At 32.8% G+C, this 24,974-nt stretch overlaps 1 protein-coding gene across 5 annotated transcripts in view; it reads right to left on the reverse strand.

The window, feature by feature from the left end:
• LOC127266667 (uncharacterized) overlaps positions 1-24,974 on the reverse strand; it is a 56,551-nt gene that overhangs the window by 16,869 nt on the left and 14,708 nt on the right. Inside the window, exons 4-11 of one of the 5 annotated variants that reach the window (XR_007842197.1) lie at positions 15,487-15,618; positions 15,157-15,209; positions 14,958-15,060; positions 14,806-14,867; positions 14,521-14,613; positions 13,527-13,988; positions 13,329-13,431; positions 13,035-13,238 (exon numbers count right to left, since the gene is read on the reverse strand). The exons of 1 other annotated variant lie outside the window; for it this stretch is intronic. Coding sequence is in view for 1 of the 4 variants with exons in the window: in XM_051297010.1 (XP_051152967.1) it covers positions 13,560-13,745; positions 13,857-13,988; positions 14,521-14,613; positions 15,487-15,618; positions 16,234-16,365 (675 nt within the window). In the remaining 3 variants the exon portion in view is untranslated. Of the gene's footprint in view, positions 1-6,471; positions 6,508-7,004; positions 7,065-13,034; positions 13,239-13,328; positions 13,432-13,526; positions 13,989-14,520; positions 14,614-14,805; positions 14,868-14,957; positions 15,061-15,156; positions 15,376-15,486; positions 15,619-16,233; positions 16,366-24,974 lie in introns of those variants that run through there. 3 more of the 5 variants (XR_007842196.1, XM_051297010.1, XR_007842198.1) reach the window with 3 other exon arrangements.

A 24,974-nucleotide genomic window follows, 5' to 3' on the forward strand; every position in this document is an offset into this window, starting at 1 on the left:
TTAATAATTAAATCTAAAAAATATTTGCAAGTGATAAAAAAGTTAATAATTAAATCTAAAAAATATTAATCAATGTTAATAACTAAACAAAGAAACACCAGCTTCTGCGCTGATTCCATAAAAGATCGCGACCCACCAGTGTACGTTGACTCAGCACTACCAGTTATATTCCCATGACGCCTATTCTTTTTTGTTGTATCAGATTTTTGTTTTGCAACATCAGATGACCGAATTCTCCACCACTCGGACAGTATTGTCACATCAATTTGCTCCTCCGGCTTTCTCCCCCGTTTAGATTTAATATCATGTATCCACTGACCATATACATTGGCAGCCTTGGAATTGAACTCCTCATTGACTTGACCCTCCACTAAAGAGTCCTAAACAACATAATTCCATATTTGATGTTAGATGAAAATACTTTAATATCCCTTAATAAAGTACAACCACATTATATTTAAAACTTATACCTACATACCTTAAATTCTTTCCAATACCATTCTTTTGTGATTGATGGAACTTTCCTCCATGGATTCCGTCCTTATCCACGTTACATCGAAACACTTTACAAAATTTACTAGTAACACTACGTGGCCAGAATAGGCTGAAACATTTAATGATATTAAAATTAAAATAGGATGAAACATTACTAGTAACAACATAACTTCTTGTCGGTTTCATCAGCATCTTTCTCAGTTACCTTTATACAAATCAAAATATATATTTTACTATATGAAAACAATTAAGAAAGTTATGCAAATGAAGGTGTTATGATGTAATTTATGTTACCTTTCTAAAGCCATGGCTTTCAAGTTCATGAATTTGCTTAACTCCAGTTCTCCGACGAGGCGGCGGCCTGAAATCAACTAGCCCCTTTTTGAACTTCTTTTTGTCACGTCGATATGGATGATCTTCGGGAAAAAACTATCGATGTGTATCAAACCAAGACTTTTTAGAACCAGTAGGAAGTCAAAAAGATTTAAGTTGATCTTGACAAACTGGGCAAGCTGTTTTCCCCGATGTTCCCCATCCGGACATCATCGCATATGCTGGTAGATCACCAATCATCTATATTAAGGCAGCCCGCATATTAAAATTTTGTTTACTTGAAGCTTCCCAAGTTTCAATACCAACATTCCAAAGATTCTTCGACTCCTCTATCAATGGCTGAAGATATACATTTATTTTTTGTTTCGTATTAGCACCACCCGGTACAACAAGTGATAGAAATAGAAAATCGTCCTTCAAACACATATTCGGAGGAAGATTATAGGGAGTAATCACAACAGGCCACGATGAATATTGTTTCCCAGATTGCCCAAATGGTTGGAACCCATCTGTGCAACGTCCCAAACTCACATTTCTAGTCTCAGAGGCAAATGAAGGATATGTTATATCAAAATGTTTCCAAGCCGCAGAATCGCAAGGATGACACATATCATCCAAACTAGCATGTCGATGAGTTGCATGCCACCGCATTAAAGAAGTTGTCTGAGCGGAAATATATAACCGTTTAAGCCTTGGCGTCAATGTAAAATAAAACATATAATGAATGGGTACACATTTTCCATTCTTTTTTTTTTGTATCGGGGCTTTCCACATATTTTGCAATTGCATATATAAACCAACATCATCCCGCTAGTACAACATACATCCAAATTGATAGTAATCAATTTTTTCCATGGGGAGACCTAATCCCTCGATCAACTTCTTGCTTCATAAAAGTTATTAACAAAGCAATTTCCCACTGGCATTATATCACGCATTAGTTGGCATTGCACATCAAACCATTTCTCAGGCAAATTGAAGTCAACCTTTATGGTAAGCATTCGAGCAACTGTAGAGAGCAAGGTTGCTTTCTTACAACCTGGCCATAATTCCTTACCTACAGCACTCAAAAGATCATACAATATTTTGTCCTCTACGTTTGGCTCTTCACCATCCATTCAGGAAACAAATTCTGGCCCCACAACATCCATCACCATCTGTGTGTAATTACCTATTCTAGCATCATTCATTCCATCACGCGTTGAGTTATCTGATGCATGCGATATGCCACTACCATCATGATGCTCACCATGACAACTCCACCTCTCATAATATTTTACGAACCCCCTCGACAACAAATGAAATTGTACGTCGCCTGGAGGTAGAAACCTTGTGTTTTCACAGCTTTTACAAGGACATTTAATCCTCCCATATATACTTTGTGACGCCTTGGGTTAGTGAGACAATATTGAATAAAGCCCTCAACTCCGGAAATATACTTTGCATTGAGAATGCCATTAGACATTCTATTGTACATCCAAGACCTTTGAACGCCACTCATCTTCTACAACAAATTTTAGGAACATCTTAAAATAGTAAAATCAAATTTAAAATATTAGAATCTAAGAATTGAATAAAAATTAAATACTATTAAACACAACTAATTATGACACTGACAATTTTTATTCATTTTAGCCGATAAAATGACCAATTTTTAAATGCATGCATACAAATACACATGCACTAAAGTGAAAGCAATATATAAACAAGATATGCACATAAAGTTGATAATCTCACTGAAAATGTAATACTTAAAAGGAAAATTAACAAAAACTAATAGCAAGTAAAGCAAAATTAATGAATTAATTAAGACTTTCAAATAATTATGATCATTGCATAATACTCACTACTTTTATATGTTAAAAATTATAATACTTAGGTTGCTACTAGATTTTTTTTTTATCGAATGTTATAATAAAAAAACAGAGGTATATTAAAACCATTTAATTTTTTATGTTTCTTAACAAAAACTTATTCATCCCTAAATACATTTTTGAAAAATTCAAACATTAATTACACAAAAAAAGGCATTTAATTTTGAATTTTTTCTAAAAAAGTAAATTGATTATGCTGTAAAATAAATAAAATAAAACTATATAAATCATATATATATGCTGCAATCATCTCATCTCATATATTACCGAACCAAGGCGCAAAAGAACAGATCTATGAAATGAGATGAGATTATTTGTGCATTCAATTCAAGGAGAAAGATCGTTCCTGAACTGACACAAGTCCAAGAATCCAATCCAAATTCTGAGAAAGAAATCAAGGTAAGATCAGATCCACTTTTACACACACAATCTGTTGAACAGTCCACTGATTCAACTACTGTTCTAGATCTTCCCATTGTTGTTAGAAAAGAAACCAGAGAATGCACTAAACGACCACTCTATCCTCTATCTCACTATGTCTCTTTTAAGCGCCTATCGCCATCCCTCACAATGTGTCTGAGGCATTGTCAAAAAGGGAATGAAGGGATGCTATGAGAGAAGAGATGAATGTATTAGAGAAGAATAAAACATGGGAGATCGTTGATAAACCAAAGGGAAAAACATTGTTGATTGCAAATGGATTTTTACATTGAAGTACAAGGCTGATGGATCCCTTGAAATATATAAAGCAACGTTAGTAGCCAAAGGATACACTTAAACTTATGGGGTGGATTATCAAGAAACATTTCCTCCAGTTGCAAAAATGAACCCAGTAAGAATTTTGTTATCATTGACTGCTCACTTTAATTGGCAACTGCTACAATATGATGTTAAGAACACATTCCTCCATGGTGACTTAAATGAGGAAATCTACATGAACATTCAACCAGGATTTGAAGGGGACACTGGTAACAAGGTGTGCAAACTGAAAAAAGCCCTTTATGGGTTAAACAATCTCCTAGAGCATGGTTTGGCAGATTTGCAAAACTCATGAAGGAATTTGGGTACAATCAAAGCCAAGGTGACCACACGCTTTTCATTAAGCATTCAGCTGTAGGGGGAGTGACTGTTCTTTTAGTCTATGTGGACGACATCATAATGACTGAAAATGATGAGAAAGAGAAGCATGAATTAAAGCTGAGACTAATGAAAGAATTTGAAATAAAAGAACTAGGGAAATTGAAGTATTTCATCAATATTGAGGTGGCATATTCTAGACAAGGGATCTTCATATCTCAACAAAAGTACATGCTTGATTTATTGGCAGAAACAGGGAAGATTGGGTGTAAGCCGATTTCTACTCCAATAGATCCAAACTATAAATTGGGAGAAGCTAAAGAAGAACCAGCTGTGGATAAAAGAATGTACCAGAGGTTGGTTGGCAGACTTATATACCTTGCTCACACTCAACCAAACATAGCATATTCTGTAGGTTTGATCAGCCAATTCATGAATGATCCAAGAGAACCTCATCTTCAAGCTGCTTACAGGGTACTGCACTACTTGAAAGGTAATCTAGGGAAATGAATCTTGCTCAAAAGGAATGACACTCTTACTTTGGAAGCCTACACCGATGCTAACTATGCTGGCTCCCTAGTGGATAGAAGATCAACTGCAGGGTATTGTACTTTTCTTGGAGGTAACCTAGTGACATGGAGGAGCAAGAAGCAGAATGTAGTGCGAAGGTCATCAGAAGAATCAGAATTTAGGGCAATTGCTCAAGGATTATGCGAATTACTTTGGCTAAGGATCATTTTGGATGATTTGAGAGTCAAATGGGAGGGTTCTATGAAGCTTTACTGTGACAATAAGGCAGCTATTAATGTAGCTCATAATCCTATACAACATGATAGGACAAAGCATATTGAAATTGATAGACATTTCATCAAAGAAAAACTGGAGGAAGGGTTAGTATGTATGTCCTATGTTCTATCAGAGAGACAATTTAGCCGATGTTCTAACAAAGGGGCTGAACAGTTCGAGTTTCCATGATCTTGTATCCAAGTTGGGAATGGAAGACATCTATTCCTCAGCTTGAGGGGGAGTGTCAAAGAATAGCTAAATTATAATATTGTTGAGATATTTTAGATATTTAGTTTTAGATTTAGTAGATTTATATCTAGATTTGATCTTATTCATAAATTAGATTATTTAGATTTGAGTCTATAAAGTCTGTTTGAGATTGCCTATATATAGGCCCCTTATATTGATTATCAATAAAAGCAAACTCTAGGATTTCCGCAAAATATTTTAACAACTATACTTACAAAACGATGGGGGAGACCAGACGAGGAAATGGAGAGCCACAAACCGGCACAATAAGCCGGCCCGGCACCAGCTGACGACAGGTGGACGGAAAACAAATGTTGCACAACCAAGATGTGAATCACTCGAATTCTAGGGAGAGACCGAAGCGATGTGACACAATTGGGTACCCAAAGAAACACAAAGGCAATAGTGGGTATATTTTAACTTTATTTTTTTAAACTCCATTTTAATAGCATTAGAAAATTTAGTAGAAATTATAGTAATCTTCCAAATCTTAAATCATGTAAGCCAAGATCAATTTCTTATATTGCTGATTCTTTGTTAAAGAAGGAAATTGAAAATGTTTCATCAAATGGATGCATAGCTACATTGTACTTGGGACAAAAAATTCAGCCAAATAAGTTATGTTTTAATTAGCTTTAGTAACCTTTTCATCAATCTCTTTTCATCATATCCCAAATGGGGAAATGGATAACCCATCTTTTTTCCTTATTAGAGATCATTAGGGTTTGCCCTCTGGGAATAGAGAATCATTTTTTTTTTATTTGCGATGGATGCCCAATCAACTATGTTGTTGTGTTAATGTTGTAACTGTCTCGGGTGAGTAGATGATTTTGTAATTAGGCGCTCAATTGGAGAGTGATATATACCAAATTCATGGATATGTAGTATTTATATTGGTTATGGTTTCATCACTAAATACTACTTTTTTTCTAACAATAATGCATTATAATTGGATGATTGTGTAATTTTTCAATCTAAATGTTGAATCAATTATTTAATTTCAAAAATTCTTGGAAATAAACTTAAGGTTTCTTTTGTTATTAATCATTTTTACAGTCCTTTACTTCCACCTATGGAAATTGCATAATGAAAAGAAACATGTGGAAAAAGAAGACAGTTTGGAGAAAAGAATAATGTAGATGAAACAAAAAAAAATTTTGAATGATTTTAAAATTTATATTATTGGAATTAAATTTCCCTGATCGATTCTCATGTGGTCAACTAAAATACATAATAATGAAAACTATTTCAAAGTTGTAATATCAATCTTCAAATAATTATCGAAACAGACCAAACAAACACAAATTTCATTCAGTTAATTTACATTGCAACAATAATAATATGAACTAATTCGAGAGGTTGATAAAAACAACATTGACATGACATAAATAAGTTATACAAAAATTCACATTCTCCTAAACCTTTCTTAACCGCTATCGTTATTTAACAATAATTATATAGATATAGTGAACCCAAAATCGGCAACCTTCTGAAATTCTAATACCTGAAAAATCAAAACAAAATAAGTGTTACATCGTAAAATCAAGTGAATGATAAGCCAAAATCTTTGAAGTGTTTTTAATGGTTTACCTTATGCCATCTTCAAATCTTCAACAAAGACATCGCATAATATAAATGTCATGACTTCATTTATTCATCGGAACTTTTTCCCCATAATAGTATGAATGTAATACTGCAATAAGTTTTTCAAGAGTCAACTACAAGGGTAAATATGACGTAGATTATAATATGTCAATTTAATGTAAAAAAGTGCAATAAATTTGCTACCTTGTCCCTGCATTCTGAATTGTTAGAGTTGCGCTGCTCCGCTATCCAATTCCCTAAATGTTTATGTAGGGTTAACATGCTCCTTCTTTGAAGATGGACGTGGTTAAATATTTGAACCATGGGCATTGTTGTTATATGTTCGCTCATGGCTACAATCGTTGTCGTTACTTCATGTGCATGGATTGTTGATTGATACCTAGTAATTTTTCCTCTTTCAACCTATTGTACCATTAGACAATAATAATAACAACGACAATAACGACAACAACAACAACAATAATAGTAATAATAATTTGTACTTGTATACTTAATATGTTGTAACCTACGTACCTTATGCATCTCCAATATGTAGCAATGTAAGGGCTCACTACGTTGGAGAAGTCTAAAGAATATTCTCCATCTCTTTTCAATCATGGTAGTTGATAAACCATGCGTATTTTCCTCCGGGGATAAATGTAGCTCCTGTAATTAAATTTCTATTGTTGATAAATTTTGATAATTTATAAGGAATGTTCGATATCATGATTGTAACACTAGAATGAAAGAGATGTGTAAGCATTGGTGTTTTGATTGAATGATCAGGAAGATGACTTTTTAGTGAAAAATAGATGAAAATTCTACTCATAAAGGAGAGGTTTCTACAATTACTCAATGACTATATTGGTGTTAACCTTCTTAATGAAGTGATTTTGAGTCTACGTACTTCATTCTACATTTTGAATATAATATAATTTTATTTGTTGTCACTAGCTATAGTACCTAGAATGTAAAGTAAGTTAAAATTTGTGCTAATAGGTATACACAATAATTTATTCTATTATTGTACTTTCATTGAATATAAGGCATGCCTAGATAGCTTTTCTTTCAATATAATTCATTCAACCAAGGTACTATAATTTAGAATAACAAGTATAATACGTATCCAAGTATTTAATTTTTATTAAATATTAAATTATTTCCTTAACTTTCTATCTGATGATTTCTTCGCGAAAATAACAATAGGATGTTGGATACACATACTTATTCTTCTTATAAGAAAAGGACAAATATTTTTATGGAATGTGAACATACACATTCTATAAGCGAAATTAAATAGAAAAAAAGAATTTAAAGTGATAGATGATTCTTTTAACACAATATGGAAAAGATTACATACCAGAGGTTCAATTACTGGCGTGGGGTACAAAAACATATACGGCAACTAAATTGGAAAACTAGAAGAGTCTCCGGATGGAATATTGACTCCAGTCTTTTCCAACACATGGAAATTTGACATAGGTATCAATACGAAATATTAATAGTAACACATTTGACCATTTCTTAACATAAATGGCAAAATAGGTAAATGTATTTCCAAATAACAAATCAACATAATCATGGTTTGAAGTTATACAAAACGAGAAATTAGAGAAATGTATATAGCTGTATATAAATTTCTTACATATATAAAATATCAGAAAACCACTATGAAAAATATTAAAATCTTATGTAAGAGATGTTTGGCATGATTATTTGTAAGAATAAGCAAAGACAGGCCGGAACAAGACAAACCATAGACTCCCTCGATGTTGAAGGAACTCCAGTTGATTCCATTGCTACAGTGATCTGCAATAATGTACACTATGATATATTATATTATCATACATCATAACTGAAATCCGATGAATTAGTTATGGCTAATGAAATCCTATGAAACTTGGGAACAAGATCCCCACAAAAATGCATAATATGGAAACTCATTTCTAAGGGTAAAAACAAAATGAATGAGGAAGCAGAAACACGGGGATATAAATATCGCATATACAATTTCTATTTATGGCATATGATATCATATATATATTTAACATACTTCTTAATTTAAAAGATTTTAAAATTTAAAGTACGAAAGTCAGTTTCAGCCCTTTGTGTGCTTCGATCGATTCTACTACAAGCTTGTTCAATTATAAAATCTTCCAATTGATACGAAAAAGAAAATTATGTAATTCTTAGAGGAAAATCTTAAAAATTATGTTGTTTGTAAAATTGAATAGACCATACCATTAAAAATAATTTTCTTCTCACCTGTACCTCAAAGGAAATACTCGCTTGGTTTTTTCTTAACAATTTCGGCAAACCCTAGATCTGTATCAAATTTCAGTAAGTGAAAGAAGAGGGTAAACCAATTTATATAGGCTAGGGTTTCATGTATTTGCAAATCAATTTTGGGCTTGAAAGAAAACCCACAACTGTTTCCCCTTTCTTTTTTTTTTCTTTTATTTAATCCAGGTTTCTAAATTCGAATTGAAAATAGGGAAAAGTCTTTTTATGTGAGCTATAACTATTTTGGACTACAAGAAAAACTCTCGAACATTAGAAAGTTGGTCCCAAAATTCAGTTGAAATAAAAAAATAGCTTACTTATTCTAGCCCATATAAATTTTGTTCATTTATATTCAATCGACTAAAATAATGAAGCAAGTTGTTAAATAAAATATAATATATTTCATTAATTTGATAATAATATGAAATTGAATTTCATTTTTTAACTGAGTGATTAACTTTTAAAAAATTATGAATTTTCTGATTTCCATGGACCTATTATATTATTATCCTCAAAGTAGTAACGAATATGTTTAGAGTATAGAGACTACAAAGACTCATGTGTTAGTGTGGACGGGCCAGAATTGATGTTTATTGAGATCTACTCACATCCTCGTTGTCAATATTGCATTAATAATAATAATAATAATAATTCAAACTTGTATACATTATATGTTGTGAAATATATACCGCATGTATCTTCAATATGTAACAATATATAGCGCCACTACTTTACAGGAGTCAAGAAAATATTCTTCATTTCTTTTCAACTGTGATTGTTAATAAAAGTGTATTATTTTGCTGGTATGTTTTCTCGGAATATAATTCACATAGCCCCTGCCATATACATTTTTTGTTAGTCCATAGAAATTTAATTCATCAGAAAAATATATAATAATTATAATTTTTAAAGTAGCATGAAGTAACTAATTTTGGTCGAAAATGTATATGGAAAATATATATATTTTTTAGTTTATAACCTATAATTGTCCAACAAACTAAATGAAATATTGTATGACAGACGTAAATGGTTTTATACCATTGTAGATAACCTCCAGATTTTTATAATATATTTATCTTTAAAAAAATGTCTAACGTTTTTAACTTATTTACTTTTCGACATATTTGACCTAAGCATTACTAACAGAAGTTATTTCAGATTCATGGGTTCAGATTTAGCGTATATATTATCCCTTTATTGGCTATAGAGGATTTTTTGTGAAACTGTATGTTTAACTTCAAAGCTAGGATCACCACATATTATTCTCCCTTCAGCAATAATTCTGAGTATTGAAGAATATCAATACTTGCATCAAGCGTAAAACGTGATTATAAAACAATTATACATTCGAAAAATTTGAATAAAGACTCTTATTTAAAAATTAATATCCTTTTAATTATGTTCTCAATTAGGTCTTAAATACAAAACCATTATCGGAAATGGGGTAGTGCAAGTTTTGTATATATTTATTGATACATTGATATATATATATATATGGGGTAAGTGGGCTAAAATCTAATATCTAGAAAAACAAAATTGTTAGATGAGAACTAAAATAAATAGCTATAAAATAAGGTTGGAGCTTGAGTTCAAAAAATAATTAACAAAAATTTAAACGAATGAAAAAAAAAGTAAAAACATATATATTATTGCAAAGGATCCCAATATAGATTTTAATACACTTTCTAGTTTTTGTAACAAAAAAACGACAATGAATTACTCACACCTTAGATCCTTTGCATTTTTCAGCTCAACTTTCTACTATATGGCCTTTCAATTGTCACAAAAATAAATCTATTTTTTTTCAAAAAAGCTTAAGCTTCAACACACCTTCATTTCAAGAATTTTTTTTAACGCCGAAAAAAAATAAATAAATAAAAGCATTTGGTCTATAAGTCTTTCTCATGCTCCAAATGAATACTAATTAGATATCTTTTCCCTTGTGGTGGCTGAAAGACGAAATTCATGTACCTTTCTCCTCACCTCTTTGCAAGCGCCCAAGAACTCTTGTAGATCTTTATTTCTAGGTTAAAATAGGTGAAGGAAAGGTATGTTGGCTTATAAAACCATATAATTTTTTTTATTAGCTTCAATAGATTTATGAGTTCAAGGTAAACTAAAAAACACATTTCATTAATGACTAGAGTCCCAATATATAAGCCGTATAAAAAAAAAATACTCAAAAAACTTCTCACAAACCGTTTCCTGGAAACAACCACATCCCGGAAACCTCTCATAAAGCATTCACCAGAATAGGATCATTATATCACTGAAATACCTTCAAAAACTTTTCCCTGAAACAACCGCAAGATCACAAAAAAACCATAATACAACATTCATTAAAAACAACTGGAATATCGCTACAAAACACAAACACAAAATATAGAGAGAAATTTTCCTACCTAGAGAGAAAGACACTGCAACACTAACTCTACAATTACTTTATAGGTACAAATATATAGAAATAATGGACGGTTTAGATCAAATCCTTAGATCCTACAGTGGATTTTAAAGCCTACAAGCTAATTGGGCTCCATAGGTCGGGCTATGTTTACGGACATATCAAAATATCCGAATAGTGTAAAAACTTAATATTGATTAAGGTTTCTTCATGGACCAGCAATATTTGTGTGAAATCTTCACTTTTGCTTTCTTCCATGGATACTCTACTTATTCAAATTCTCGTTATGAGCATGTTAAATTCTAAAATTTGCAGACACAAAATTCCCTTTTGCTTTCCTAATTAACCTTTTTCCTGTAATCTTTATCATTCAACGAACCAAATTTCCTCTAGCCACATTCATTGTTTGGATATCTTCATTTCTAGGATTTTTGAAGATTAATATTTCCAACTTAGCTCTTGTTAAGTTAAGGCCATATTGTATTGAAGGTAATAATGGGTATCATTAAATTTTATTTTTTTTAAACTACATTTTAATAGCATTAGAAAATTTAGCATAAATTATAGTGATCTTCCAAATCTTAAATCATGTAAGCCAAGATCAATTTGTTATATTACTGATTCTTTGTTAAAGAAGGAAATTGAAAATCTTTCATCAAATGAATACATAGCTACATCGTACTTGGGACGAAAAATTCAGCCAAAAAAGTCGTGTTTTAATTAGCTTTAGTAACCATTTCATTAATCTCTTTTCATCATATCCCAAATGTGGAAATAGATAACCCAACTTTTTTTCCTCATTGGAGATCATTAGGGTTTGCCCTATGGGAATAGAGAATCATTTTTTACTTTTTTATTTTTTTTTTGCGATGGATGCCCAATCAACTATGTTGTTGTGTTAACGTTGTAACTATCTCGGGTGAATAGATGATTTTGTAATTAGGTGCTCAATTGGAGAGTGATATATACCAAATTCATGGATATGTATTATTTATATTTGTTGTGGTTTCATCACTGAATACTACTTTTTTTCTAACAATAATGCATTTGTTGTTTGATTTTTTCAACAAAACAAAGTAAAATTCAAAAATATTATCGAATTTGAAAAGAGAATTTATTTGTAGCATAAAGCACTCAAATACATAAAAATAAAAGGTGACCCCCAAAAGGAAATTTGCAATTAATTTTTGCTTTTTTCTGAAAATTGAAGATCCCCTCCCAGAATAGACCCAAATCCTTAAATATTCCCTAAAGAAACGTTTTGAACCGTCGTCTGGTCGGTTACAGCAACCGCCATCAACCGCCCACCAATTCCTCCTCCATTGACACGTGTCTTAACAATCTTGCCAACCGCTCCTGTCAATTACAGGACTTAACTAGCTCGACCGACCGCTTCTGAACACCTTATCTCCTTAAATGGGCAGCTGGCCCATCCGACTACTCAGCCGCCCACAATAACCCCTAGCTCCTTAGACGGACCGCAGGCCAACTGACTCCCTCGAGAAACCCCTTAATCAACTGGTGGGCCTAACGACGGGCCCACATCTTCTTCTATTTTGGGCCTTTTACCCTAATTATAAATTTCGTACGTAACAACATTATAATTGGATGATTGTGTAATCTTTCAATCTAAATGTTGAATCAATTATTTCATTTCAAAAATTCTTGGGAATAAACTCAAGATTTCTTTTGTTATTAATCATTTTTACAGTCCTTTACTTCCACCTGTGGAAATTGCATAATGAAAAGAAGCATGTGGAAAAAGAAGACAGTTTGGAGAAAAGAATAATGTAGATGAAACAAAAAAGTTTTGAATGATTTTAAAATTTATATTAATTGAATTAAATTTCCCTGGTCGATTCTCATATAGTCAACTAAAATACATAATAATTAAAACTATTTCAAAGTTGTAATATCACTCTTCAAATAATTATCGAAACAGACCAAACAAACATAAATTTCATTTAGTTAATTTAAATTGCAACAACAATAATATGAACTAATTGGAGAGGTTGATAAAACAACATTAACATGACATAACTAAGTTATACAAAAATTCACATTCTCCTAAACCTTTCTTAACTACTAGCATTATTTAACATTAATTATATAGATATAGTGAAACCAAAATCGGCAACCTTCTGAAATTCTAATACCTGAAAAAATAAAACAAAATAAGTGTTACATCGTAAAATCAAGTAAGTGAATGATAAGCCAAAAGCTTTGAAGTGTTTTTAATGGTTTACCTTATGTCATGTTCAAATCTTCAACAAAGACGTTGCATAATATAAATGTCATGACTTCATTTATTGATCGGAACTTTTTCCCCATAATAGTATGAATGTAATACTGCAATAAGTTTTTCAAGAGTCAACTACAAGGGTAAATATGACGTAGATTATAATATGTCAATTTAATGTAAAAAAGTGCAATAAATTTGCTACCTTGTCCCTGCGTTCTGAATTGTTAGAGTTGCGCTACTCCATTATCCAATTCCCTAAACGTTTATGTAGGGTTAACATGCTCCTTCTTTGAAGACGGACGTGGTTAAATATTAGAACCATGGGCATTGTTGTTATATGTTCGCTCATGGCTACAATCGTTGTCGTTACTTCATGTAAATGGATTGTTGATTGATACCTAGTAATTTTTCCTCTTTCAACCTATTGTACCATGAGACAATGATAATAACAACGACAATAACGACAACAACAACAACAATAATAGTAATAATAATTTGTACTTGTATACTTAATATGTTGTAACCTACGTACCTCATGCATCTCCAATATGTAGCAATGTAAGGGCTCACTACATTGGAGAAGTCTAAAGAATATTCTCCATCTCTTTTCAATCATGGTAGTTGATAAACCATGCGTATTTTCCTCCGGGGACAAATGTAGCTCCTATAATTAAATTTCTATTGTTGATAAATTTTGATAATTTATAAGGAATGTTCGACATCATGATTGTAACACTAGAATGAAAGAGATGTGTAAGCGTTGGTGTTTTCATAGAATGATCAGGAAGATGACTTTTTAGTGAAAAATTGATGAAAATACTACTCATAAAGGAGAGGTTTCTACAATTACTCAATGACTATATTGTAGTAAAATATAAAGACAATGAAGAGAAACAAATGGGAGAAAATATTGATGAATCCGCATTGGTGTTAACCTTCTTAATGAAGTCATTTCTATTCTACGCATTTCATTCTACATTTTGAATATAATATAATTTTATTTGTTCTTACTAGCTACTTGTACCTAGAATGTAAGGTAAGTTAAAATTTGTGCTAATAGGTATACACAATAATTTATTTTATTATTGTAGTTTCATTGAATATAACACATGCCTTGATAGTTTTTCATTCAATATAATTCATTCAACCAAGGTACAATTACATACCAGAGGTTCAATATGGAAAAGATTACATACCAGAGGTTCAATTACTGGTGTGGGGTACAAAGACATATACGGCAACCAAATTGGAAAACTAGAAGAGTCTCTGGATGGAATATTGGCTCCAGACTTTTACAACACATGGAAATTTGACAAAGGTATCAATACGAAACATTAATAGTAACACATTTGACCATTTCTTAACATAAATGGCAAAATAGGTAAATGTATTTCCAAATAAAAAATCAACATAATCATGGTTTGAAGTTATACGAAACGAAAAATTAGAGAAATGTATATAGCTGTATATAAATTTCTTACATATAAAAAATATCAGAAAAATTAGTGAACCCAAAATCGGCAACCTTCTGAAATTCTAATACCTGAAAAATCAAAACAAAATAAGTGTTACATCGTAAAATCAAGTAAGTGAATGATAAGCCAAAAGCTTTGAAGTGTTTTTAATGGTTTACCTTATGTCATGTTCAAATCTTCAACAAAGACATCGCATAATATAAATGTCATGACTTCATATATTGATCGGAACTTTTTCCCAATAAGAGTATGTATGTAATACTGCCACAAGTTTTTCAAGGGTCAACTACAAGGGTTAATATGATGTAGATTATAATATGTCAATTTAATGTAAAAAAAGTGCAATAAATTGGCTACCTTGTCCCTACGTTCTGAATCGTTAGAGTTGCGCTGCTCCACTATCCAATTCCCTAAACGTTTATGTAGGGTTAACATGTTCGTTCTTTGAAGATGGACGTGGTTAAATATTAGAACCATAGGCATTGTTGTTATATGTTCGCTCATGGCTACAATCCTTGTTGTTACTTCATGTGCATGGACTATTGATTGATACCTAGTAATTTTTCCTCTTTCAACCTATTGTACCATTAGACAATGATAATAACAATAAAAATAACGACAACAACAACAACAATAATAGTAATAATAATTTGTACTTGTATACTTAATATGTTGTAACTTACGTACCTCATGCATCTCAAATATGTAGCAATGTAAGGGCTCACTACGTTTGAGAAGTCTAAAGAATATTCTCCATCTCTTTTCAATCATGGTAGTAGATAAACCATGCATATTTTCCTCCGGGGATAAATGTAGCTCCTGTAATTAAATTTCTATTGTTGATAAATTTTGAAAAATTATAAGGAATGTTCCACATCATGATTGTAACACTAGAATAAAAGAGATGTGTAAGCGTTGGTGTTTTCGTTGAATGATCAAGAAGATGACTTTTTAGTGAAAAATAGATGAAAACACTACTCATAAAGGAGAGGTTCTACAATTAGTCAATGACTATATTGTAGAAAAATATGAAGACAATGAAGAGAAACTAATGGGAGAAAATATTGATGAATCCGCATTGGTGTTAACTTTCTTAATGAAGTGATTTTCAGTCTAAGCACTTCAATCTACATTTTAAATATAATATAATTTTATTTGTTGTCACAAGCTACTTGTACCTAGAATGTAAGGTAAGTGAAAATTTTAGCTAATAGGTATACACAATATCATTGTTGTTATATGTTCGCTCATGGCTACAATCCTTGTTGTTACTTCATGTGCATGGACTATTGATTGATACCTAGTAATTTTTCCTCTTTCAACCTATTGTACCATTAGACAATGATAATAACAATAAAAATAACGACAACAACAACAACAATAATAGTAATAATAATTTGTACTTGTATACTTAATATGTTGTAACTTACGTACCTCATGCATCTCAAATATGTAGCAATGTAAGGGCTCACTACGTTTGAGAAGTCTAAAGAATATTCTCCATCTCTTTTCAATCATGGTAGTAGATAAACCATGCATATTTTCCTCTGGGGATAAATGTAGCTCCTGTAATTAAATTTCTATTGTTGATAAATTTTGAAAAATTATAAGGAATGTTCCACATCATGATTGTAACACTAGAATAAAAGAGATGTGTAAGCGTTGGTGTTTTCGTTGAATGATCAAGAAGATGACTTTTTAGTGAAAAATAGATGAAAATACTACTCATAAAGGAGAGGTTCTACAATTAGTCAATGACTATATTGTAGAAAAATATGAAGACAATGAAGAGAAACTAATGGGAGAAAATATTGATGAATCCGCATTGGTGTTAACTTTCTTAATGAAGTGATTTTCAGTCTAAGCACTTCAATCTACATTTTAAATATAATATAATTTTATTTGTTGTCACAAGCTACTTGTACCTAGAATGTAAGGTAAGTGAAAATTTTAGCTAATAGGTATACACAATAATTTATTCTATTATTGTAGTTGCGTAGAATATAAGACATGCCTTGATAACTTTTCTTTAAATATAATTCATTCAACTGATGTACTATAATTTCAAACAACAATTTTAATACATATCCAAGTATTTAATTTTTATTAAATATTAAATTGTTTCCTTAACTTTCTATTTGATGATTTCTTCTCACAAATAACAATAGGATGTTGGATACACATACTTATTTTTCTTATAAGAAAAGGACAAATATTTTTATGGAATGTGAACATAGGCATTCTATAAGCGAATTAAATAGAAAAACAGAATTTAAGGTGGTAGATGATTCTTTTAACACAATATGGAAATGATTACATACTAGAGGTTCAATTACTGGTGTGGGGTACGAAGACATATACAGCCACCAATTTGGAAAACTAGAAGAATCTCCGGATGGAATATTGGCTCCAGTCTTTTCCCACTCATGGAAATTTGACATAGGTATCAATACGAAATATTAATAGTAACACATTTGACCATTTGTTAACATAAAAAGGAAAATACGTAAATTTATTTCCAAATAACAAATCAACATAATCATGGCTTGAAGTTTTACGAAACGAAAAACTAGAGAAATGTATATAGTTGTATATAAATTGCTTACATATATATTTTAAATCGCCAAATATTATGAAAAATGTTAGAATCTTATGTAAGAGATGTTTGGCATGATTATTTAAGAAAACAACCAAAGACAAGCCGGAACAAGACAAACCATAGACTCCGTCGATGTTAAAGGAACTCCAGTTATTCCATTGCTACAATGATCTGCAATAATGTACACTATGATATATTATATTATCATACATCATAACCGAAATGCGATGAATTAGTTATGGCTAATGAAATCCTATCAAACTTGGGAACAAGATCCCCACAAAAATGCATAATGTGGAAACTCATTTCTAAGGGTAAAACCAAAATGAATTTTAAAAATTTAAAAATTTAATGTACCAAAGTCAGTTTCAGCCCTTTGTGTGTTTCGATTGACTCTACTACAAGCTTGTTTAACTATAAAATTTTCCAATTGATACGAAAAAGGAAAATATGTAATTCTTAGAGGAAAATCTTAAAAATTATGTTGTTTGTAAAATTGACTAAAAAAACCCAAAATAAATGAAGCATATATGAAAAAAGAATCTAATCATACATATATTGATCATACACCATACGATTAACAATGATTTTCTTCTCACCTGTGCCTCAAAGGAAATACTCGCTTGGTTTTTTCTTCACAATTTCGGCAAACCCTTAGATCTGTATCAGATTTGAGTAAGTGAAAGAAGAGTGTAAACCAATTTATATAGGCTAGGGTTTCAGGCATTTGCAAATCGATTTTGGGCTTGAAAGAAAGCCCACAACTGTTTAGTTTTTTATTTATTTAATCTAGGTTTCTAAATTTGAATTGAAAATAGGGTAGAGGCTTTTTATGTGAATTATATTTATTTTTGGTAACATGAAAAACTCCCAAAAATTTGAAAGTTGATCCCAAAATATCAGTTGAAATAAAATATAGCTTACTTATACTAGCCCATATAAATTTTGTTCATTTATCTTCAATTCATTAAATTAATGAAGGAAGTTGTTAAATAACATATAATATTTTTCATTAATTGGATAATAATCCTAAAATGAATTTAATTACTTAGCTGAGTGATTAACTTTTAAAATTTATAAATTTTCGATTTCCATGGACCTATTATATTATTATCCTCAAAGTAGAAGCAATAATGTCTTACGGTAGAAGACTACAAAAACTCGATTTCTATAGTTCGTTATTGAAAAAATATACCTCCAATTCATGTATTAGTGTGGACTGGCCCTGAATGGTTGTTGATTGACATTTTACTCACATCCTGATTGCTAATGTTGAATTAATAATAATGCTAATAATAATAATAATAATAATTCAAACTTGTGTAAAATATTTACTCCATGTATCTCCAATATTTAGCAATATATAGTGCCACTACTTTGTAGGAGTCAAGAAAATATTCTTCATTTTTTTTCAGCTGTGGTTGTTGAGAAAAGTGTATTATTTCCTTGCATGTTTTCCTCGGAAGATAATTCATATAACCCCTATCATATACATTTTTTGTTAGTACACAGAAATTTAATTCATCAGAAAAATACATAATTATTATAATTATTAAAGTGGCATGAAGTAAGTAATTTTGGGCAAATATGTATATAAAAAGTATATATTTTTTAGTTTATAACCTGTAACTGTCCAACAAACTAAGTGAAATATTGTATGACAGACGTAAATGATTTTTTAGCATTGTATATAAACTTCAAATTTTTCTAATATATTTATCTAAAAAAAAAAGAAATGTCTAATGTTTTTAACTTTTTTTAATTTATGACATATTTGAACTAAGCATTATTGTCGACAAAAATTTGTGTTATTTCTAATAAACAAAAAATTTATACAAATTATATTTAATTTTGATTTAAAACGGTCCTATTCTCTAAATGGGTCATTTATTTCTCTTTCCGGATCGATTTGTTTTCCAAATTAGATTTGAATGGCTTCTTTGATTCGAAGGGATTTGGTCTTCGGTTTGGATTTTTCGGATATTGGAGGGCTTTGGTCTCCGTGTAGGCGATTTGATGGCCGGCTTTGGATTTGGTGTCCTCTTTGGACAATCCGAGGCTTTGATCTTTGGTTTGGCTTTGCAAACTTTTGGAGGGCTTTGGTCTCTTGGTGGGCGATTTGATCGTCGGCTTTGGATTTGTTGTCTTCTTTGGACGATCCAAGGCTTTGCTCTTTACTTTGGCTTTGCCGTGTTTTGGAGGGCTTTGGTCTCCATGCGGGCGATTTGATCATCAGCTTTGGATTTGATATTTTCTTTTGACGATCCGAGACTTTGATCTTTGGTTTGGCTTTGCCGGCTTTTGAAGAGTTTTGGTCTCTGTGTCGGCGATTTGGTCGTCGGCTTTGTATTTGATGTCTTCTTTGGACGATCCGAGGCTTTGATCTTTGATTTGGCTTTGGTGGTTTTTGAAGGGCTTTGGTCTTCATATGAGGGATTTGATCATCGGCTATGGATTCGATGTTTTCTTTAGACGATCCGATGCTTTGATCTTTTGTTTGGCTTTGCCGGCGGTTGGAGGGCTTTGGTCTCATTGTGAGCAACTTGATCGTCGGCTTTGGATTTGATGTCTTCTTTGGACGATCCGAGGCTTTCAATTTGGTTTGGCTTTTCCGGCTTTCGGAGGGCTTTGGTCTCCATATGGGGTATTTGATCACCGGCTTTGGATATGATGTTTTCTTTGGACGATCCGATGCTTTGATCTTCGGTTGCCTTTGCCGTCTTTTGGAGTGCTTTGGTCTCCATATTGGTGATTTGATCATCGGCTTTGGATTTGATGTTTTCTTTGGACAATCCGAGGATTTGATCTTTGGTTTGGCTTTACCGGCTTTTGAAAGGCTTTGGTCTCCGTGTAGGCAAATTTGATCATCTGCTTTGGATTTTTTTGGATGATTCGAGGCTTTGATCTTTTAAGGAGTGGATTTGGTGCTCCATAACACTTTTTTCAGCGTGTTCGTTTGACTTTTGGTTTGAAGAGGGTCTGGTTGATGCTTTTGGCGAAGAACGCGACGAACACCTTGAAGCTTTGGAATAAACTTGGGAGGCTCTTCCTTTGCTTTGACGGATCATTCAACGGCTTTTGGAGCTTTGATCCTTTCTCCGGCTTGGGTATACGTCGAAGAACGTTAAGTTTATCGATTCGTCAACAAATATTGGATCGTTTGTTTAAATTAGTGACTTTCGACGAAGAACGCCTCAAATGACACGAAGAACATGAAGAACAATACATAGAGAGTCTAGAGATTTACCTATTTACTTGAATCCTTGATGTCACTTCGGTGTATCAAATGAATTGGCCATGATCCTATTTATAAGGGATGGGTGGCCTCGTCTTCCTTTTCTAATGATGCCACATGGCGCGTCCTGATTGGCTAGTAGAAAGATTTTATGATATTTCTTTTTCCATAAGATGTTTTCCACTTTTGAAAGATTTGATTGCGCACCTTCCCATCTTGTCAAGATCTTTATATCATTTTTTTTTCGGATGATATTAATTTATATACTTCCTTTGTTCACAAGATTAATATATTTTGCAGCTAAATTTATTATGGCTATACTTATGTACGTAATATTTGTACGATATCTTCCATTTTAAGTTGAATTTTTCATTAATGGTTGACATTTATTGTACAAAAATTAACATATGTGTGTAGTTAAATACCATATATTTATTTTATTGGAATTTTATTTCTTCCAAAATACATGATATTTAATTTTATTTAGGCATTTAATTTTTAATGCCTACAAAATGCCCCCTCAAAATTAGTCGTCAAATATCAAGTCAGATTATTATTTTTGGAGTGAAATTCAATTTTTTATGGCTATCATTTTTTTGTATTTATTTTAGCCAATATTTTTTTGAAGGCTTTTTCTTCTTTTTTTTTTCGGACAAGATTCTTTTTTGTCCAAATAATTTTTTTTAAGCACAATTTTTAAGGGCTTTTTTTGTCTTTTTTCCCACACATAATTGACTAAACTCGGAGTTATATTCCAAGTTTTCTACGTATCCGGGGAAGAAATCAAGTCATAACGTCGTTCAGAACAAATTTTAACTAGAAAGTTTATCCTTGTTTCTAGGAGGCTGTGGAAAGTTTATCCTCATTTCTAGGAGATTGAAGAATGTTTATCCTTGTTTATAGGAGATTGAAGAAAGTTTATCCTCGTTTCCAGGAGGTTGTAGAAAGTTTATCCTCATTTTCAAGAGATTGCAGAAAGTTTATCCTCGTTTCTAGGTGATTGAAGAAAGTTTATCCTTGTTTTCAGGAGGTTGTAGAAAGTTTATCCTTATTTCCAAGAGATTGTAGAAAGTTTATCCTCGTTTGCAGGAGATTGTAAAAAGTTTATACTCGTTTCTAGGAGTGTTGAAGGTATGATTGCCCCCACTATTTGAAGTGTTTTATTTTTCGTCTCGTCGTCTGAGAAATCTTGGGTAGGCGGTTCATATATTCCACTGGACATCATGCTCAATTCCATATCATGAGCGCGAGTGGCGAGTTCTTCAAAAGTATGGGGTCGGATCCCTTTTAGGATGTATTTCAAGCCCCACTGCATTCCTTGAATGCACATTTCTATGCTGGAAGCCTCGGAAGACGGTCTTTGTAGTTGAGACTTAAACTTCTCCAACGGTTGATGTAGTTAATTACTGGGTCATATTTCTATTGGCAGCAGCTATCGGTGAGTTCGGTCATACTGAAAGTTCTCTTCATGCTGTAGAACCGGTTTAAGAACTTGTACTCTAGCTGCTCCCAATTATTGAAGGAATCAGCCTTTAAGTCATTGTACCAGTTGAAGGTGCTGCCATTTAGTGACCGCACGAATTGTTTGACTAGGAGGTCTCCATATGTTCCAGCATCATTGCCTGTCTCGAAAAAGGGCGCTATATGTTGCTTTGGGTTGCCTTTGCCGTCAAGTTGTTGAAACATTGGTGGTTGATAGCCCGTTGGCATTTTAAGAGCATCAATTCTTGCAGTGTAGGGCTTGGCGTAAGTGTGCGTCGGCCGTGAACTCCCTTCCAATTGTTTTTTGAGTGCCCCCTTAATGTATTTGTCAAGTTGGGATATATGGATGAAGGAGTTGGATGATCCTTGAAATGGATTTTATTCCACCACTTTTTGTTTGCCATGACATTGCTCCACAGATGTTGCTGTTTTATTTTGGGCTGCTGGGGAAGATGGTTGCTTTTTGATGGCATGGTCGCCTTCTTCAAGCTTGTCCACCTTTGTGAGAAGTTTTTTGATTAGGGCATCTTGATATTGCATGTGTTGAGACATCCCTTCAATGATTTTGGCCAATTCTGCAAGTTGATCTTATATATTTGAAGTGTTCATAGTCATCACCGGAGCAGAACTTGATGTGGTTGAATGACTTGAAATTGACCGATGAGTAGGTGGCAAGAAAGTGCTTTTGAAGTTTTGATCTTCCTTGCAGAGCAGACTTTGATCCGCGGTCTTTGGGTCCTCAATATTTGAAACGTTGGTAGTCATCACCGGAGCAGAGCTTGATGCGGTTGAATGACTTGCAGTTTGTTGAGGGGTGAACGATGCGGCAGCACTCTTGAAGTCGTCATCTTCTTCATAGGGTGAACTTTGCTCTGTGATTTTTGGATGAGTGTCTTCAAAGAACGACAATGCTCTTTTAGTCATGCTTCTTGTTTTCATTCCAACATTTGTTAAAGCACTTGAGTTTTTCGATGCGGTGGATGCAACGACTCCTTTGGCGGCGGCGGCTTGAACAACAGCTTTCGACACACTGTTGGACGTCTTGATCTTGTAGAAAACCATTGGTTGTTGAAAGTTCATCGGAAAGAGAGATGAAAGGTAGAAAGGTCCCATTCGGCGTGCCAAAAATATGTCGACAAAAAATTGTGTTATTTTAAATAAACACAAAATTTGTACAAATTATATTTAATTTGGATTTAAAGTGGGTCCTATAACCTAAATGGGTTCTTTGATTCTCTTTCTGGGTCAAATTTTTTTCCAAATTACATTTAAATGGCTTCTTTGATCCAAAGGGATTTGGTCTATGTGTAGGTGATTTGATCGTCAACTTTGCATTTGGTGTCTTCTTTGGACGATCCGAGGCTTTGATATTTGGTTTGGCTTTGCCAAGTTTTGGAGGGTTTTGGTCTCCGTGAGGGCGATTGGATTCTTGACTTTGGATTTGATGTCTTCTTTGGACTATCCGAGACTTTGATCTTTGGTTTGGCTTTGCCGGCTTTTGGAGACTTTTGGTCTCTGTGTCGGCGATTTGAGCGTCGGCTTTGCATTTGATGTCTTCTTTGAACGATCCGAGGCTTTTATCTTTGGATTGGTTTTGCCGGCTTTTGGAGGGCTTTGGTCTCCGTGTGGGCGATTTGATCGTCGGCTTTGGATTTGATGTCTTCTTTGGACGATCCTAAGCTTTGATATTTGGTTTGGCTTTGCTGGCGTTTGGAGGGCTTTGGTCTCTGTGTGGGCAATTTGATCGTCGACTTTGGATTTGATGTCTTCTTTGGACGATCCAAGGCTTTGATATTTGGTTTGGCTTTGCCGACTTTTGGAGGGCTTTGGTCTCCATATGGGGGATTCGATCTTCGACTTTGGATTTGATGTCTTCTTTGGACGATACGAGGGTTTGATCTTTGGTTTGGATTTTCCGGCTTTTGAAGGACTTTAGTCTCCGTGTAGGCGAATTTGATTCTCGGCTTTGGATTTTATGGCTTCTTTGGACGATCTGAGGCTTTGATCTTTGAGGAGGTGAATTTGGTGCTCCATAACACTTTTGGTGGCGTGTCCCTTTGACTTTTGGATCAAAGAGGGCCTGGTTGATGCTTTTGACGAAGAATGCGACGAACACCTTGAAGCTTTGGAATGAACTTGGTAGGCTCTTGCTTGGCTTTGATGGATCCTTCAATTCTTTTGGAGTTTTGATCATTCCTCCCGCTTGAGCATATGACGAAGAATGTTAACTTCATCGAATCGTCAACCAATACTGGATTATTTGTCCAAATCAGTGACTTTCGGCGAAGAACACCTCGAAGAATGCGAATAATATAAAAAACAATACATAGAGAGTTTAGAGATTTACCCCTTTGCTTGAATCCTCGGTTTAACTTTGGTGTGTAAAATGAATTGGCCATGACTCCTATTTATAGGGGAGTGGTGACCTCGGCTTCTTTTTTGAATGATGCCACATGGCGTGTCTTGATTGGCCAAAAGAGATTTTATAATCTCTCATTTTCCATCAGATGTCGTTTTCCACTTTTGAAGGATTTGATTGCGCGCCTTCCTATCTTGTTAAGATCTTTATATCATTTTCTTTTTCAGAGATATTATTTTATATACTTCATTTGTTGACAAGATTAATTTATTTTGCTGTCAAATTTATTATGGCTCTATTTATCAATGTCATATTTGTACGATATCTTCTATTTTAAGCAGTTTTTTTCATTAATGGTTGACATTTATTGTACAAAAATTAACATATGTGCATAGTTAAATACCATATATTTATTTTATTAGAATTTTATTTTCTTCCAAAATACATGATATTTAATTTACTTTAGGCATTTAATTTTTAATGCCTACAATTACTAACAT

The sequence above is a fragment of the Andrographis paniculata genome, unplaced genomic scaffold (assembly GCF_009805555.1).
Source record: "Andrographis paniculata isolate CXL003 unplaced genomic scaffold, ASM980555v1 Contig77END, whole genome shotgun sequence".
Classification (NCBI taxonomy): Eukaryota; Viridiplantae; Streptophyta; class Magnoliopsida; order Lamiales; family Acanthaceae; genus Andrographis; species Andrographis paniculata.